Raw genomic sequence first — 14,130 nt, 5'->3', positions numbered from 1 at the left:
GGTCCCCCCTGTGAGCTGACAGCCGGGTGCTTTATGAGGCCCCGCGTCGCCCTTTGCCCCGGCGCGGCCGAGATAAGGGGATGGGATCCACGGACTTGGGGCGCAGAGTAAACACGGGCTGCTGGCTCCCACCGCCACCGCGCTTCCCTCCTCTTCCCGCTGCTGCCGGAGCAGCCAGCAGCCCCCGAGGGCGACGCCAAGCCGTGGCCCTTTGTCTCCGGCAGCAGGGACGCCACAGTGGCGGCTGGCAAAGGACACCGCACGCGCTGGTGCCTGGCGGGAGTCATTTATTCACTCGTCCCATCACCGGCTTCGACCCGGCAGCTCCCAGTGCCCCGGTGCTGGCACTGGGGCCGCCAGGTTTATCATTAACTGGGCGGCACGTGGCAGGGCCGGGGGCCCCCGGGGCCGCGGTGGGGTCACAGCCCGGCGAAGGGCTCTGCCTCCAGCCCCGGGCGGCCCAGCAGGTCCCGCCCGGTGCCCGGCAGCTCTGGCCCCGGCTCCACTGTCCAGTTGGCCAGGAGGTCGCTGAAGTCAGGGGTGCCGCTGTGGAGGAGGCTGGCCGGGCCCGGGCCCGGCTCTTTCCAGAAGGAGGGCGGCAGCTTCCTGCGGTGCATGGGGGTGATGTGGCCGTACTTCCTCTCCAGCCGCTGTGTCCTGCCGCCGGCCCCCCGGGCGGGCAGGCACCGGTGCACGCCGTACTCAAAGAGCTCGGCCAGCGGCCCCAGCCGGTGCGCGGCCCCCGGGCTGTCCCGCGGGGCCGCCGCCTCGGGCGCAGCCTCAGTGCTCTGCGGTGAGCCGCAGTCCTCGGGCCCGGGGCGGCCGCTGGCCGCCTCCTCCCGGCCCCGCCGCCCGAAGTAGCGCTGGATGTCACAGCTGATGAGCTCTGAAAACTTGAGGAGACGCAGGGTGGTCTCGGCAGTGCTGGAGACATTGGCCAGCTCCGGCCTCACGCTCTCCTCCACTGCTTCCACGTCCTCCTCCTCCTCTTCTTCCTCTTCCTCCTCCTCCTCGAGGTCGGGGAAGTCGGGCTCAGGGTGCGCGGGCAGCAGGAGGCCGTGTGGGAAGGGCGAGGGCAGCCGCAGCTCGGCCAGGGGCTGCATGACACCCGCAGCCATGTCAGCACTCAGAGGCACCCCCGGGACTCACCCTGCGGGCAGGGACAGCGGGGTCAGGGTGACACACCCTGGCACCAACCCTGACCCACCGCCCGGCAGCCCTGAGAGGGCAGGGAGGGCATGTTTGTGCCACACCACGGCCAAGGTGGGGCCGCAGGGCAGCAGGGATGTCCTCCACAAGTAATGGGATGTGGGATGTGGGGCACTGGGGATGTCCCCACCGAGTTGTGGGAAAGAGGGCAGAGGGGGTATTCTCCCTGGGACATCCCCACTCAGCCCTGGGACAGCAGGCAGCAGGGGGGTCCCCACCAAAACATGGGATATGAGGCAGTGGGAGCATAACCCTGAGCTGTGGGACATGGAGCAGCAGAGATGCCATTCCCCTACAAGCAACAGGACGTGAGACAGTGGGGATATTCCAACTGAACCCTGGACATGAAGCAACGGGGATGTCCCTGTCAAGCCACGGGGTGTGGGACAATGGGAATGTCCCTAAGTCATGGGACATGGAGCAGCAGGAATGTTTGCACTGATCATGGATGTCCACACCAAGTCCTGGGATGCAGGGCAGTGGGGATGTGTTCCAGAGCTGTGGGGCAGAGGGATGTTCCCTTTCAGCCCGGGGCTGTGCATGGAGGTGAATGGGCTCAGCACCCACCCTGCCACTCTGGACTCAGTGCCATAGAGCCCCATGCCCTGCCCACACAATGGCCTCTTGGGTTTCCCTGTGACAGAGTGAACCCACCGCCTCCCTGCCCTGCCCTGGTGGGCTCTGGCCGCAGCGGGGTTTCGCTGAGCTGCATGTGGCCCCTCTGTAGCTCGTGCTACCTGTGCTGAAGGGTCCCCAGCCCTGCCTTGCTGCAGGACACCCCTGGCCACGCTCAGAGGGTCTCGGGACAGGAGCAAATCCTGGGGAACCAGACCTGCTCCTGCCACACCAAGCGTGGTGCCGAGACCTGCACCCAGCCTAAGAATGTCCTTGCCATCTCTCTGTGTCCCTCTTTGTGCCGTCCCCACCGCGGAACCCCCGGTGCTGCCCCGGGGTGGGTTGTGGGGGACTCAGCCTCACGAGGCAGCGCACACCTCCGGGCTGCGGGGCGAGGGGAGCGGGACCACCGCAGCCTGTCCCTCTGCCACCCTCAGCCAGAGAAAGCCCCAGGGCCGGAGGGCATCGCCCGGGCCGCAGTTCCGCACTCACCTTGGCGCTGCCGCCCGGCCATGCATAGGCTCCCGCGCCGCTCCCCCTGCCCGTCCCTCCACCTGGGCCTGAAGTATTTATAGCGGAGCAGCGAGCTGACGGCTGGCAAATATTTGGTAGCCGTATTGTAATAGTAGACTCGGTAAACAGAGCCGGGGTTTGCTTTAGCACCCAGCAACGGGAGAGCGGCGCGGGGAGGGACGCGGGGACGGAAGGCAGGGCTCACCTTAATGGTTCACTAGCCAGGGGATTTTCAAGTGTTGTCCCTGTAAATTCACCTATTAAATCGGCAGCCCCAGCTGCCAAACTGCCCGCACACTTGTGCCGAGGGCTCTTATCTCCCTGCTGATTGGAGGCGAAATCAAGCTTTGTCAAATAAGCGTAAAATTAAATTTCATGCTATTTTGACTCCTGGAGTAGGGATCTTCTGAAGAACATACTGCGTATCGAGCGATGCCTCTGCAAACAGGGGCTGCCGCTGCAGTGGGCAAAGCCTTTCCATGGGGTACCCCAGGTGCTGCACTACCCTCATGCAGGTTCAGACCACTCATCTCCAGCCTTGTGCCCCTTTGAGACGGATGTTGGGCTCCCCGACCAGCCCTGGGAGGGGGTTTGGAACCTGTGGAGAGTGTGGGGCCAGCCCCACGGCAGGGACAGACCTGGATGACCACATTTTCACCCTGCACTATTGCCCGTGGCTGTGCTGACCCACGCAGCACCTCCCCTGTGGGGACAGGGACAATGGCAATCAGGTCCCAGAGAGGCTGTGCCAGAGGTGCTATTTCTGCCTTGGCAGCAGGACGTGCCAGCAGGGTCATGTGGGGCAGCACAGAACAGGGCCAGGGGCACAGATGACTGGGGATGCAGGGTGACCAGGGACCCAGGATGGCCAGAGAATACAGGACAGCTGAAGGGCACGGGATGGCAAGGGTCTAACACAGCACCCAGACCCTGTCACCAGTGTTGGGGACATTCAGAGAGTGGGACACTGGCCACTGGGCTTGGGCACAGCTACAGTCCTGCTCCAGAGCTGCCCTGCACTCCTGTTTTTGGGTTGACTGCAGCTCCTGGTCTCTCCCTCGGAGCCCTCGCTGCCCCCTGCCCTGAGCACCGTGTTCTGAGGTGTCTGCAGTGCTGAGATGGAGTCCCCAGCTCCTGGCAGGGTGCAGCACTGGCGAGGAGAGTGTCCCAGCCTGGGCAGGGCTGTCACAGACCCGCTCCCCCGGCCGGCAGCCCTGGGGCTCCCTGCAGGGGCAGGGCTGGGCACCGGCTCCGCAGAGTTCCCTGTCCTCTCTCCAAACACTCACAGTGGCAACGCCGGGCGGGAGCAGCAGCCGCCCGGGCACCGCTGGGCAAACACGGCCGGGTGGGAGCTGATTAGCCACGGGCACCCTCCGGTCTGCTCCCTGATGTCACCCATTGTCACCCACCCGCCCGGCACGGCTCGGCAGTGCTCAGTTTGGCATTGCTACCGGCTCCAACCCCAGACACCGGCCCTGGGAGCCGGACAGCCACTCTGATCCCCACCCCTGCCAGGATCCCCAGGGAAAGGTGGCTTCTTCTGGTGTCCCCGGCCACCTCTGCCCCAGGCCCTCTTCCTGCAGAGCAGGAGATGGGGAGAGCTCCCACAGCCTCCGGGTCAGTCCGGCCGAGGAAAGAGCTGCACTCTCCCTTGGCCCAGGTGAGAAGGGTCTGGGCATGCTGGTGAGAAGGTCCAGGTGTGAGACAAGGTGTGAGGACCACATGACTTGGCTGCTGGCTCACAGGGTTGGGAGTGATGAGGTGTCCGTCCTCTGTGGGAAGGAATAACGCACTTAAGGAACACTCAGGGCTCAGCAGGACCGTTCCAAGGGTGAGGAGCAGGGAGAGGCAATGCCACTGCTCCTGCAGCAGGCTTGGGCCTGTGGCTTTGCACCCATTCGAGTGCCCAGGGTGGCCATCCCTGCTCCAAACTTTGCCAGGGCTGGGCATGAGGAGCTCCTGTCCCACAGGGAAGAGATCTCCTGTCTGCAGAGACCCCAGCAGACTAGCAGGGAGGTCGAAGACCCCACTCAGGTGAGGCTGATTCTGCTCACCCAGGATGGTGCACCACAGCCCTGCCTGGGGCTGGCTTACGCTGCATTTCCCTAAAAGCCAATGGAGCTTTCAATCTGGGGCAAGACCAGACATGGCAATGGCCAACGGAGCATCCTGCACCATGGCTCTGGCTCTAACCCTCGCTGCCTTTGTAGCCCTGTGGCAGTAAAAAGAGCGGGTGGGATTTCTCCGGCACAGGGAGCATCCTTTGGGCAGTTGGGGCCGAGAGCTCAAGGTGAAGAGACGAGGTAAAACTCATGGGAGTGGTCCGAACTGGAGCTGGAGCTTAGAAAGCCAGGCAGGGAACAAAGCACACGGGAAAGCTCTGCAACAGCCCAAGCTCCCTGCAAAACCACGGCCTCATCCTGCCCCCAGCAGCTGGGAGAGCAGCTACGGACCGTCCAGTCCTGTACCGCCCTGGCCTCGGCCCTCTCCTGGCGGTGCCCGTGTGCAAGGAGGTCCGTCCCCTTGTCCATGCATCCGCCCCGCCTCCTGGTGCTTCCGCCTGCCCCGGCCATGTGTCCTATCACCCCCCAGCCTCGGCAGGGGCTTTGCCTGCCCCACATTCCCCCTCTCCACATTCCCCACGGTGGCCCCGTGCTGCCACAGTGCGGTGGGGACGGCAGCCAGCACAGCCCGGGGCTGCTCCGGGCACCAGCCTGTCCCCGGGGCGCCGCTGCGGCCTGGCTACTGTGCCCACGCCCGGCAAGCCCCGGGGCGGCCGCACGGCAGCGTTGGGGTCCGGTGCCCCCGGGCCGGGCCCGGGGCCTTGCTGGGGCTGCCCCCGACCACGCCCCGCCCCCTGGCCTGGCCGCGCCCCTCGGACGCCACCGTCCCTGCGCTCAGACCACGCCCGCTCGCCCAGTCACGCCCCCTGACGTCATCGCCACCGCGCTCAGACCAGGCCCACCAGGCTCGCCCCTCCTCCGGCCCCGCCCCTCGGGCCCCGCCCCCTGGCGGACTACCCTTCCCGTCATGCAGCGCGGCGCAGGGCGGGGCCGTTTCCGCTCAGCGCTGGCCGCGCGTCGCCGCTGCTGAGGCCGCTGAGCCGCCGCCGCCGCCGCCGCCCCAGGCCCGTGTCCCGGTCTCGGTCGGAGCCGCCGCCTCCCGACCGGCGCCGCCATGTCGGCCCAGGCACAGATGCGGGCCCTGCTTGACCAGCTCATGGGCACGGCCCGGGACGGTGAGTAGGGGCGGGCGGGGCCTGCAGGAAACGCCGCGGCCTGGCGGCCGCCTCACCGCGCGGGGCCCGGCCCGGCTCGGCCGCTGCCGCCGCTCCGGACCTGCGGCGCGATCCGCCCCCGCCCGCCCGGCTCCAGCCTCGGGGCGGCGGAACGGGCCTAGGCCTGTCCGCTCTCGGGGCGGAGGGAGCCCGGGAGGGTCCGCGCCTGGCCGGCGGTGATCCCGCCGCGCCCCCGGCCCCAGAGAGCGCCCGGCCCCGCCGCTCCGGGCCCCGGCTGCCGCGGACAGGCCTAGGGCCGGCTCCGTGCCCGCACGTCCAGAGGCGCGTAGGTAGGTGTGCCTGCAGCGCCGGCCGCGCCGGGTGCTGTCCGAGACGAGAAATGTGACAGCCCGTGCAAAATACGGTCCCGCTGCGGTTTGTGTCTCCCTTCTGCGACTCGCTGGGTACTTAAATTCCCTTTGGCACGTTAACAGGGCTGTCCAGGCACTTTGCACTTTGTTTCGTAAGTGAATAAGTGCTTTTCTTTGTGTATTGAGTTGCTATTGAATTGCTTCCCATATTTTTATTTCATACAAACTGAACAATTGTGGCCCCTCTATTTTATTTATAAAGGTTCAGTGTATCTTTGCCTGCCTACATCAATCTGCAAGGGAGTTGCAGAAAAGCCTCATGTTCATCGAGCCGTGAGTCACAACCAATTTTTAAAGCTGTTATAACAAAAAAAAAAAAGTGTTTGCTTTTTTTCACAAGTAACTTTAAAAGTGTAGCTTAGAAAGAAAAAAAAAAATTAAAAAATTTCAGTAGACACAACATTATTCCTGGATGCTTGTGAATCCTAAACTATATTCATACTTTAGTATTACACATACCTGTGTCATATGCACAGATGAGCTTTAAAATTGTCACATACCATTACCACTTTGCCTTTACTTTTATGTATCATTCCCCTGACTTCCTTACTGCAGGTGTGGGCAAGAAAGCTTTTCCTTTAAAACTTTTCAACAATGGGCATAAAATTCTGCAGCTGAGGTCTTGAAGAATGCAGATGGGTATAGTATGTGTTGGAGCTCGCAGTGTGTATTGACTAACTTTGTTTCTTTTTTTTATTTTTTTTAATTTTTTTTTTTTTTTTTGCTTTTCTGATATTGTCTCGTTTAAGTGGCTCCTGAGTGTAAAATGTCCTCTGAGGGTGGGCTGTGGGTGGGCAGCACGTGGTGTGTTCCAGGCCAGGACCTGCCAGCTCCTTTTTTGCAGGGCCTGGGAGAGCACACTCTGCATAGTTGGGTTCCAGACCAGATGGACTGATGGCTCAGTTATCACCTGAGCAAAGAGCAGTTGCCTATAAATTTTGCCCAGCACAGCCCTGTTTTGTGATCTGATAGTGTGGGGTTTGGTATCTCCTGCCCCTTCTTCACTGTAAAAGAAAAAAAAAAGGTGGAAAAAATCACTGGTTTTGGCTTGGAGCCAGCCTGTCTGTCTCCTTTTCGCTTCTGGCTGTGCTGCTGCTTTATGTGGATGACAGGCCTTGGACATTTCTTGGCTCGCCAGCACTGTGTTTAACATGGTGTCCTGGATGAATAAATGCTGAAATAGTGTTTGTTGCCAATTATAAGTGTTCCAGGATATATCCTGTTACCCTCTAAGCTTTTTTCTTTTTTCTTTTTTTTTTTTCTTTTTTTTTTTTCCTTTTTTTTTGAGTAATTTTGGGGAGCAGGAGCACCAAGTATTTTAATCTGCATATTGAGGTGAAATGTTCATGCTGATGCCTGTGTTCTCTTGGTGTTCTAATGTCTCCTTGTTTAAACCACACATGAATTTCAGGAGATGAAACCAGACAAAGGGTGAAGTTTACAGACGATCGTGTGTGCAAGAGCCACCTTCTGGATTGCTGTCCCCATGATATCCTGGCTGGAACAGTAAGTATGTCCTCTGGAATAAGGGATTCTGGTGAGGAGGATGGTGGTACAATTCTTGCCTGTGCAGGGGGGTGACTTCTAGGAGAGATCAGGCTTTTTGTACTCAGGGAGCAGTCACTATCCTAATTCCATTTCCTGACACCTGTATATAGAACTGCTCTCGCTTCTCAAAAAAAACCCAAGACAACAAACCAAACCAGGAGCTCTCAAAATTCACCTGAAATGCTTTTTCTTTCACAATCCCATGGGAAGTTGCAAAATTATTTGTTTTGCAGATGATCAGAGCTTGCAGCTTGTCCTATGGTGGTTCCAGGCCTGTAGCTAGGCTGCTGCCCTGGTTCACTGCTGCATCTTCAGATGAGCAGGTGTTTTCTTAGCAGCTGCACTAATCCTTGGAGGTTTTCAGTCTCCCCTGCCCAGCCCTGATGGAAGAGCAGCTTTTCTGTGGTTGTTGGGGTGATGGTGGCAGGTGACATCTCTGGCTGAGTGTTGGCTGTTTGTGTCACTGTGCCCGGCTGCCTTCAGACACTTGTCTCAGCTCTCGGTGGGAGCAGAGCTGGCCGCCCTTCAAAGGTTTGACTCACGTGCTGCCTCTGAGAGCAGAAGGTGATGTGGGCTTTTAACAGTGAGCTCTTGTGAAGTAAGTGTTCATTTGAGGCTCCCAGATGAAAGCTGCACGTGACTTTGCAAAGGAGACTGTGTCGTTTGTCACCATGGCTGTGCCACAGTGGCAGGATGGAGGTGAATGTGGATGTTTGGAATCCATCCTTGCCCTCGTTGTTTGCATGAAATACCCTGGCAATTCATGGTGTCTGTGCACTTCACCAGATTGTTGGAAGATGCTGTGATTATTTATAGCCCATCCTGCTGCTCCTTTAGGGAGCTGGCTGGACACAGTGGGTCTCCAGCAAAGGGAGGGCTGGCACTGCTGCCCCTGCTTGTGTCACTGCCATAGCAGGAGTGTGGCAGCCCTGGTAGAAAGAGCTGTAGCAAAAGCTGCCTCTGCTCTGAGCACTCAGACTTTAGCTTCTCAGTGGCTGCCTTTGCAGAATAGGATTGGAAAAGCTGAATACCAGTCTCTGTACCTCTATTTTTTAAAATTCATTTGAAGCTCAGATTTGTTTTTCAGCAATTGCTCCATCAGCCTCCGTATGACTTCACCTCCATTTCAGAATTTCAAACTTCCATCCTTTGTATAGGTCACTGTGGTCAGGGTATGTTTTTTGACATGAGATTCTACAACAGTTTTTAGGGGTCCAAAGGGTGTTTTGAAGATGAAGGCTGCCTTCTACCTCTTCTGGCAGGTTTTCAGAAAAAGGGTAGATGGTGAGTTGAAGGGGTAGTTCAGCACAAGTGATGTGTGTGAGCTGGTGCCAAAGCATGGAGGAAGTCTGAAGTGTTTCATGTGGGTTGTGAGTCTCCTGGGGCAGAGAAGCACCTTGAGGAGTTTGTTTCTTCTGCTTTTGTTGTTACTTGTCTCGACTGGGTTGTCCTTTCCCTCTCACTGTGGAGTTTGTGCTCAGAAGCTGCAGGAGCAGGAATAAAGACTGCTCCTGCACAAGTGATCTTGTGGCTCACTCACATGATTGTGTGGTGGCCTTGAAGTGGGTGTGGAGCTCTGCACCTCTGTCAGCAGGTTCCTGGGGACCAGAGCAAGTATTGGTGCTGCAGATCTGTGTTGAAAGAACATGTGATGTCCAGAACAGGAAGAGCATTTCAGCTGTCACTGCTGCCAGTACAGAATGAAATGTAGCTGGAATGTGCAATCCCTCCTCGTGATCTCAGGCAGCCTCACTGGCACTTTAGTGCTCTGCTAATGAAGAGCTCTGTGGTGAATCTGTCTCAGCTGGGTGGGGTATAATCCACCTCTGGGTGTACTGCTGCAGAAATCAGGACCTTGGACTTCTTGGAAACTTCCAACAGATGCTCCAAGCCTTCTGGTGCTTGCTGTGTTGTGCCCTCCCCTAAGGCACTGTTATTGCTGCATCCTTCGTGTGTGCAGATATTCCTTAGTGGGAAGCTGATTGAAGGCAAGCAGGAAGCTGATCCCTTGGGGAGCTGTGCTCGGTGAAATGTGATGGAGTCCCACTCACTGACCTTCAGGTGCAGAGTAAGAAAAGGAGTCCAGACTGTAAGCAAAACTCTGGAATATTCCTGAGAGCTGCAGGAAGCCTGTTGATGTTTGTTTTGCTTAGGTGCACCAGTGTTCCTGACCATAAGAGCTGTCATTTTAAGTTGTTTTGTTCCTGTGATTATTCTCTTTTTGGCCCCAGAAACTTGTCTAAACTTGCCACTAAATAACCTACAGTGGTTCTCTTTGGTCTCTGGGTGAGGAGGAACATTCTGGGAGAACAGGAGCTGGTTTAGTGAGTCCATGGGCTGTTACCAGGCTCTTGTCGTGGACATCATTTGTGAGTTCTCTCTGTAGCTCATGGTAGGCCTATTTCTGTCAATGAAAGTACTGTAGCACGTTGAGAGATGGCATCAGCTGGCAATTGTCCTGAATTTCAGGCAATTCTCCTGAATTTCAGCTCCACTAAGAGGTGGACAGATGAGCCTCAAAGCTGCCCAGGTTGAGCATTCCTTGGAAGTTACATCCAGGGAATTGTGTCCCCTACTGGGAAATAAGAGTTGAAATCTATAGAAACAATCTAGAATTGTTTGTTGTGGGTTAAGAGGGGGTCTGTGCTTTCATTTTTCACTTGGATGACAATCTGCATCTCTGATCGCTGTTAAAGCATCTTCTTTGTGGAAATTTCTTTTTGTGGTGAGTTGCCAGTTCAGTGGAGATCATAAGAGATGGCTCAGGATGTGGATTTCTCAGCAAATGTGAGCAGGGCTAATTATCAGTGACATCTCAATGTCTTCAATCTTTGTGTGATGGGGAGTTAAATCTTTGCTCAGGCTCAGCTGGTTGCCTGTCTCACATACCTGTGTTACAAACCAGCCAGTGTTGACTGGAGCAGGTCATGGTCTCCGTGGGAGGGGTGAATATTCAGTGTCAGCCCTCCTTGGGATGAGAGGAGACTTCGAGGCAGAAGGGCTGGTGATCTTAGCCTGAAAGAGCAATTCCTGTGGAAGTCTCCTTGCACTAGAACATCTCAAAGGACGTGCAGGAAGATTTGAGGTTTATAAGCTAGTGGGAACTGAATGTTCTTCCCTGAGGGAGGTTGAGGGATTCGTTGCCTGTTAACAAGCAGGGAGAAGAATAGAGAGCTTCAGAACAAGCATTGCTGGCTGTTCTGAAGTGGTTAGAGCCCCTTCTCTGAAGTGGAGTTAGTGGCTCAGCTTGCTCGAAGAGCTCAGATAAGAATATTTGTAATGTGTGACAATCACATCCAATGCCATTATTTTCTCCCTATCTTGGAAAGTGATCTCAGTGGAATGACCAGAAGAATGAAAGATGTGTCACATCACAGGAAGTTATTTTTGTGGTAAAATAACGGTAACTCTCCAGCATTCTTTGAAGTGGCTTGCTTGAAACTGAACATGATCAAGCTCTAAAAGTACCAACGTGCTTTTTTGGGAGGCATTACATTTCTGTCATTAGAGAGCTCAGCAGGAGTATTCTGGATGCAGTGTCTGTTTCTGCAGCCTGCTGCCTGTTGGCCTCCTGATTCTGGTAAATCTGAGCAAAATGAGGAAGGCTAAATAGTGGCAAGTCATCTGGATTTTTTTCTTTTTCTAGAAGAGAAAATCCAGTAATAGGCACCTGCTGAAAACCTGAGCATAAACTGGTAGAGTTTGCTTTAGTCACTTTGCTTCATTCTGAACACTGCTGTCTGGGTGGATTGTTTCATGTAAGTGTCCCCAGCTTTAGTCTGTGATATTCCACAGGGATTCAGCAGTATCCCAGTTCAGCTTTCTCTGCGGTTCACTGAGTTGACACCTGTTGTGCCTGTTGAAGTCTGGGCTCCTGGGGACTGGTGGTGACAGTGAAAGAAGAGGGTGATGGTTTGGGATGTTCCTTCATGCAATGGCATGTACCCTGCCATTCCTACAGTGACTCACAATTAGGGCTTTTATTATTTTGGCTTTCAAAATGTCATTTTCTTTTTTCTACTCTGAGAATAAGGGAAATGTTCTTTGTTAAAAATTGAAAATGCTGAAATGCAGCTTCCATGTTTTGAGAGCATAATCGACTTTGGGTTCATGTGGCTGTTAGCAACTAGGTGGGAGAAAAAAATTACAAATTCAAGTAGCTTGGAGTGCATTGGGAGGGAAGGGCAGCTTTCTGGGAAGGGAGATGCTCTTAAGTCTCTCATTAAGCATGCTTATGTGCAGGATTTGGCTTTGCTGGGCAGGTTTTCAAATTCCAGGCTGCAGCTGGATATGGGAAGGGTCTGGCTGTGGAATTAACAGTCCGTTGTTGCTGAGTGTGGGGTTGTGCATTTCTACTGGCTGTAGCCCTTAATCCTTTGAAGTCCTTTCGTTGATAGGAAGCATTCTGTGTGCATCCTACAATTTGATATGTCATATGTTACTTGGGCTCATCCTGACACAGATGTGCGTTTCCAGAGGAGCTTTAAACAGGGTGCAGGTGTGTGTTGCTGTGCTGTGGCTCCAGGAAAAGGAGGCATTCGCAGTTGGTGCCTGTAGAAGGGGACCCACCTCCCTCACAGCCATTTCTGAGGCTGTCCTGGGACTTAGCACTGAAGTAGGACTGTACTTAAAGCATTTGGGCTGTTCTAATGTTGTTCCCAGAACACCTAGAAAAGGAGTTCTGGCAAGCATGTGGTTCTTGTGGCTGGCTCTGGTACTGAGAGGTTAAGGGGAAGCTGCTTTTCCTGAAAAGACTTTATTTTCATATGGTGCAGTTGCCAAGAGACACCTGCTGCTTGTTGCTGTAATGGAGAGTTCTTATGTGGGTTCTCCTTTTTCTTTTAACAGCGTATGGACCTGGGAGAATGTACAAAGATCCATGACTTGGCTCTGCGAGCAGATTATGAGATTGCAAGTAAAGAGAGAGACCTGTTTTTTGAGCTGGATGTAAGTATGGAGAAGTTTTAGTTCCTTTCGTGGAAACTGCTTCTTGAGGTTACTGAGCTGAACAGTAGAACTCAGGGGCCGTTTCAGCTCAACATGTTACTTGATGTGTTGTTCCCTGTCCACAATGTGCAGCCCCTTCCTGAATGTCAGCCTGACTGCTGACTTGAGAATGTAGAAGTAATTATGGCCTTTGCCACCCCATTAGCCCAGCTAGCTGGGAGGCTCCCTGGCATTCCTTGGATCCCACACCTGCAACTCTGTACCAGGTTCTTGTAACCTGATGCCCTGTCCCAGAAAGATTTAACATTAAAAGCCTTCTGCTCAGTGGTTTAACTTTGTCAGATTTAGCTTTCATTTCACCTTTCTGTGATGGAACAGATCAAGGGAAAGCACAATTCTGTCTTTCCTTTTCATGTTATTCCAGTGCTTTTGTCTTTGTGCCTGTTGCTCCTGCATAGGAAGGAAGTTCCAGTACAAAGCCGTGTTGATGTGAGCATCCTGTGATGTGTCAGAGTAAAGGAACTGGGTCAGGTTTACAGGGCAGGGGTTAAATGTAACTTGTTCTGCAAAGTGTCATTTGTTTTTTTTTCCTCAAAGCATCTGTTCTTGAGGTTGTTTGTGCATTATACAGGATTGCAGCTGTTAGCTGTCAAAGCTACATCTGGCACAGAGAGCACCTTCATTCATAATTCTTTGTCTAATCATGCAGGCAATGGATCACCTGGAATCCTTCATTGCAGAATGTGACAGGAGAACAGAACTGGCCAAGAAACGCCTGGCTGAGACACAGGAAGAGATCAGTGCTGAAGTGTCTGCAAAGGTATTGGCCTCTCATTAAACACTGGCTCTGAAAGCCTGGGTGGGAGCACTGGTGCTCTGTTTCTCTGACACCAGTAATACTGGGGAGTTAGGCTCCACAGAGGATTTGGGGATTCCAGTCATCCTCCTCCAATGGCTGCTCTGGCCATTCTGGAGATAAACTTGAAGAGCACCATGAACTCTAAAACAGATTGCTTTAGCATGGAAATAAAGCTTACTGGTTTCTTCCCCATGCTATGAAATGTTACCATAATAATTTAGAATAGTAAGTCCATCATCCCATGATTTCTCTTTCATTTAACAAATGCTCAAGGAGTTTCCTCTTTGGGAACTCGCCTAATTGGGCCAATACAATATGTTTCTGAAGCTGATTTTGTGGCCTCTGTGCTGACCCATAAGTCAGAAATGATTGGCAGATCATGATCCCTCCACATCCAGTTTCTCTCTTTATCTTGTGTCTGTGACTGCATTGACATTTGTCCAGCAGTCCCTTTTGTTAGGAACTTAGGGAGGTGCATGGTCATCTTCCAACAACAGATTCCATGATACAGTATTTCTTTTAAAGAAATGAAAAGTTGTCCTGCAGGCTTTATCATGTTTTTGTCTTAATAAAAGTAAACTATTCTCTTCAGGCAGAGAAAGTACATGAGCTGAATGAAGATATTGGAAAACTCCTAGCTAAAGCTGAACAGCTGGGAGCTGAAGGAAATGTTGATGAGTCTCAAAAGATCCTGATGGAAGTGGAGAAAGTCCGAGCGAAAAAGAAAGAGGCAGAGGTACAGTGTTGGCTCTCCCGTGAGATTTCTCAGGAGCCTGGGCTGGACTGGGTGG

General features: G+C 54.3%; 2 protein-coding genes across 4 annotated transcripts in view; one reads left to right on the top strand and one right to left on the bottom strand.

The window, feature by feature from the left end:
- Window positions 1–281: 281 nt before the first annotated feature.
- PERCC1 (proline and glutamate rich with coiled coil 1) lies at window positions 282–2,457 on the bottom strand. The gene is made up of 2 exons (XM_066198329.1): window positions 2,317–2,457; window positions 282–1,150 (listed from the first exon to the last, which is right to left on the bottom strand). Exon 2 carries the CDS (start codon window positions 1,116–1,118, stop codon window positions 420–422), a length of 699 nt encoding a protein of 232 aa, XP_066054426.1. The 5' UTR covers window positions 1,119–1,150; window positions 2,317–2,457; the 3' UTR covers window positions 282–419.
- Window positions 2,458–5,400: 2,943 nt separating this feature from the next.
- Window positions 5,401–14,130, top strand: part of LUC7L (LUC7 like) — a 39,803-nt gene continuing 31,073 nt past the window's right edge. For 2 of the 3 annotated variants that reach the window (XM_066198504.1, XM_066198502.1), the window contains exons 1-5: window positions 5,401–5,575; window positions 7,397–7,491; window positions 12,382–12,480; window positions 13,190–13,300; window positions 13,932–14,075. In XM_066198504.1, the coding sequence (XP_066054601.1) occupies window positions 5,515–5,575; window positions 7,397–7,491; window positions 12,382–12,480; window positions 13,190–13,300; window positions 13,932–14,075 (510 nt within the window). In that variant the 5' untranslated portion in view covers window positions 5,401–5,514. The remainder of the gene's footprint in view (window positions 5,576–7,396; window positions 7,492–12,381; window positions 12,481–13,189; window positions 13,301–13,931; window positions 14,076–14,130) is intronic. The other variant, XM_066198503.1, reaches the window with a different exon arrangement.

Source organism: Chamaea fasciata, unplaced genomic scaffold, assembly GCF_029207755.1.
Source record: "Chamaea fasciata isolate MVZ Bird 193981 ecotype frontalis unplaced genomic scaffold, bChaFas1.0.hap1 SCAF_16, whole genome shotgun sequence".
Classification (NCBI taxonomy): Eukaryota; Metazoa; Chordata; class Aves; order Passeriformes; family Sylviidae; genus Chamaea; species Chamaea fasciata.
Note: the sequence above shows the minus strand (reverse complement) of the source record. Positions and strands in the feature narration are given on the sequence as shown.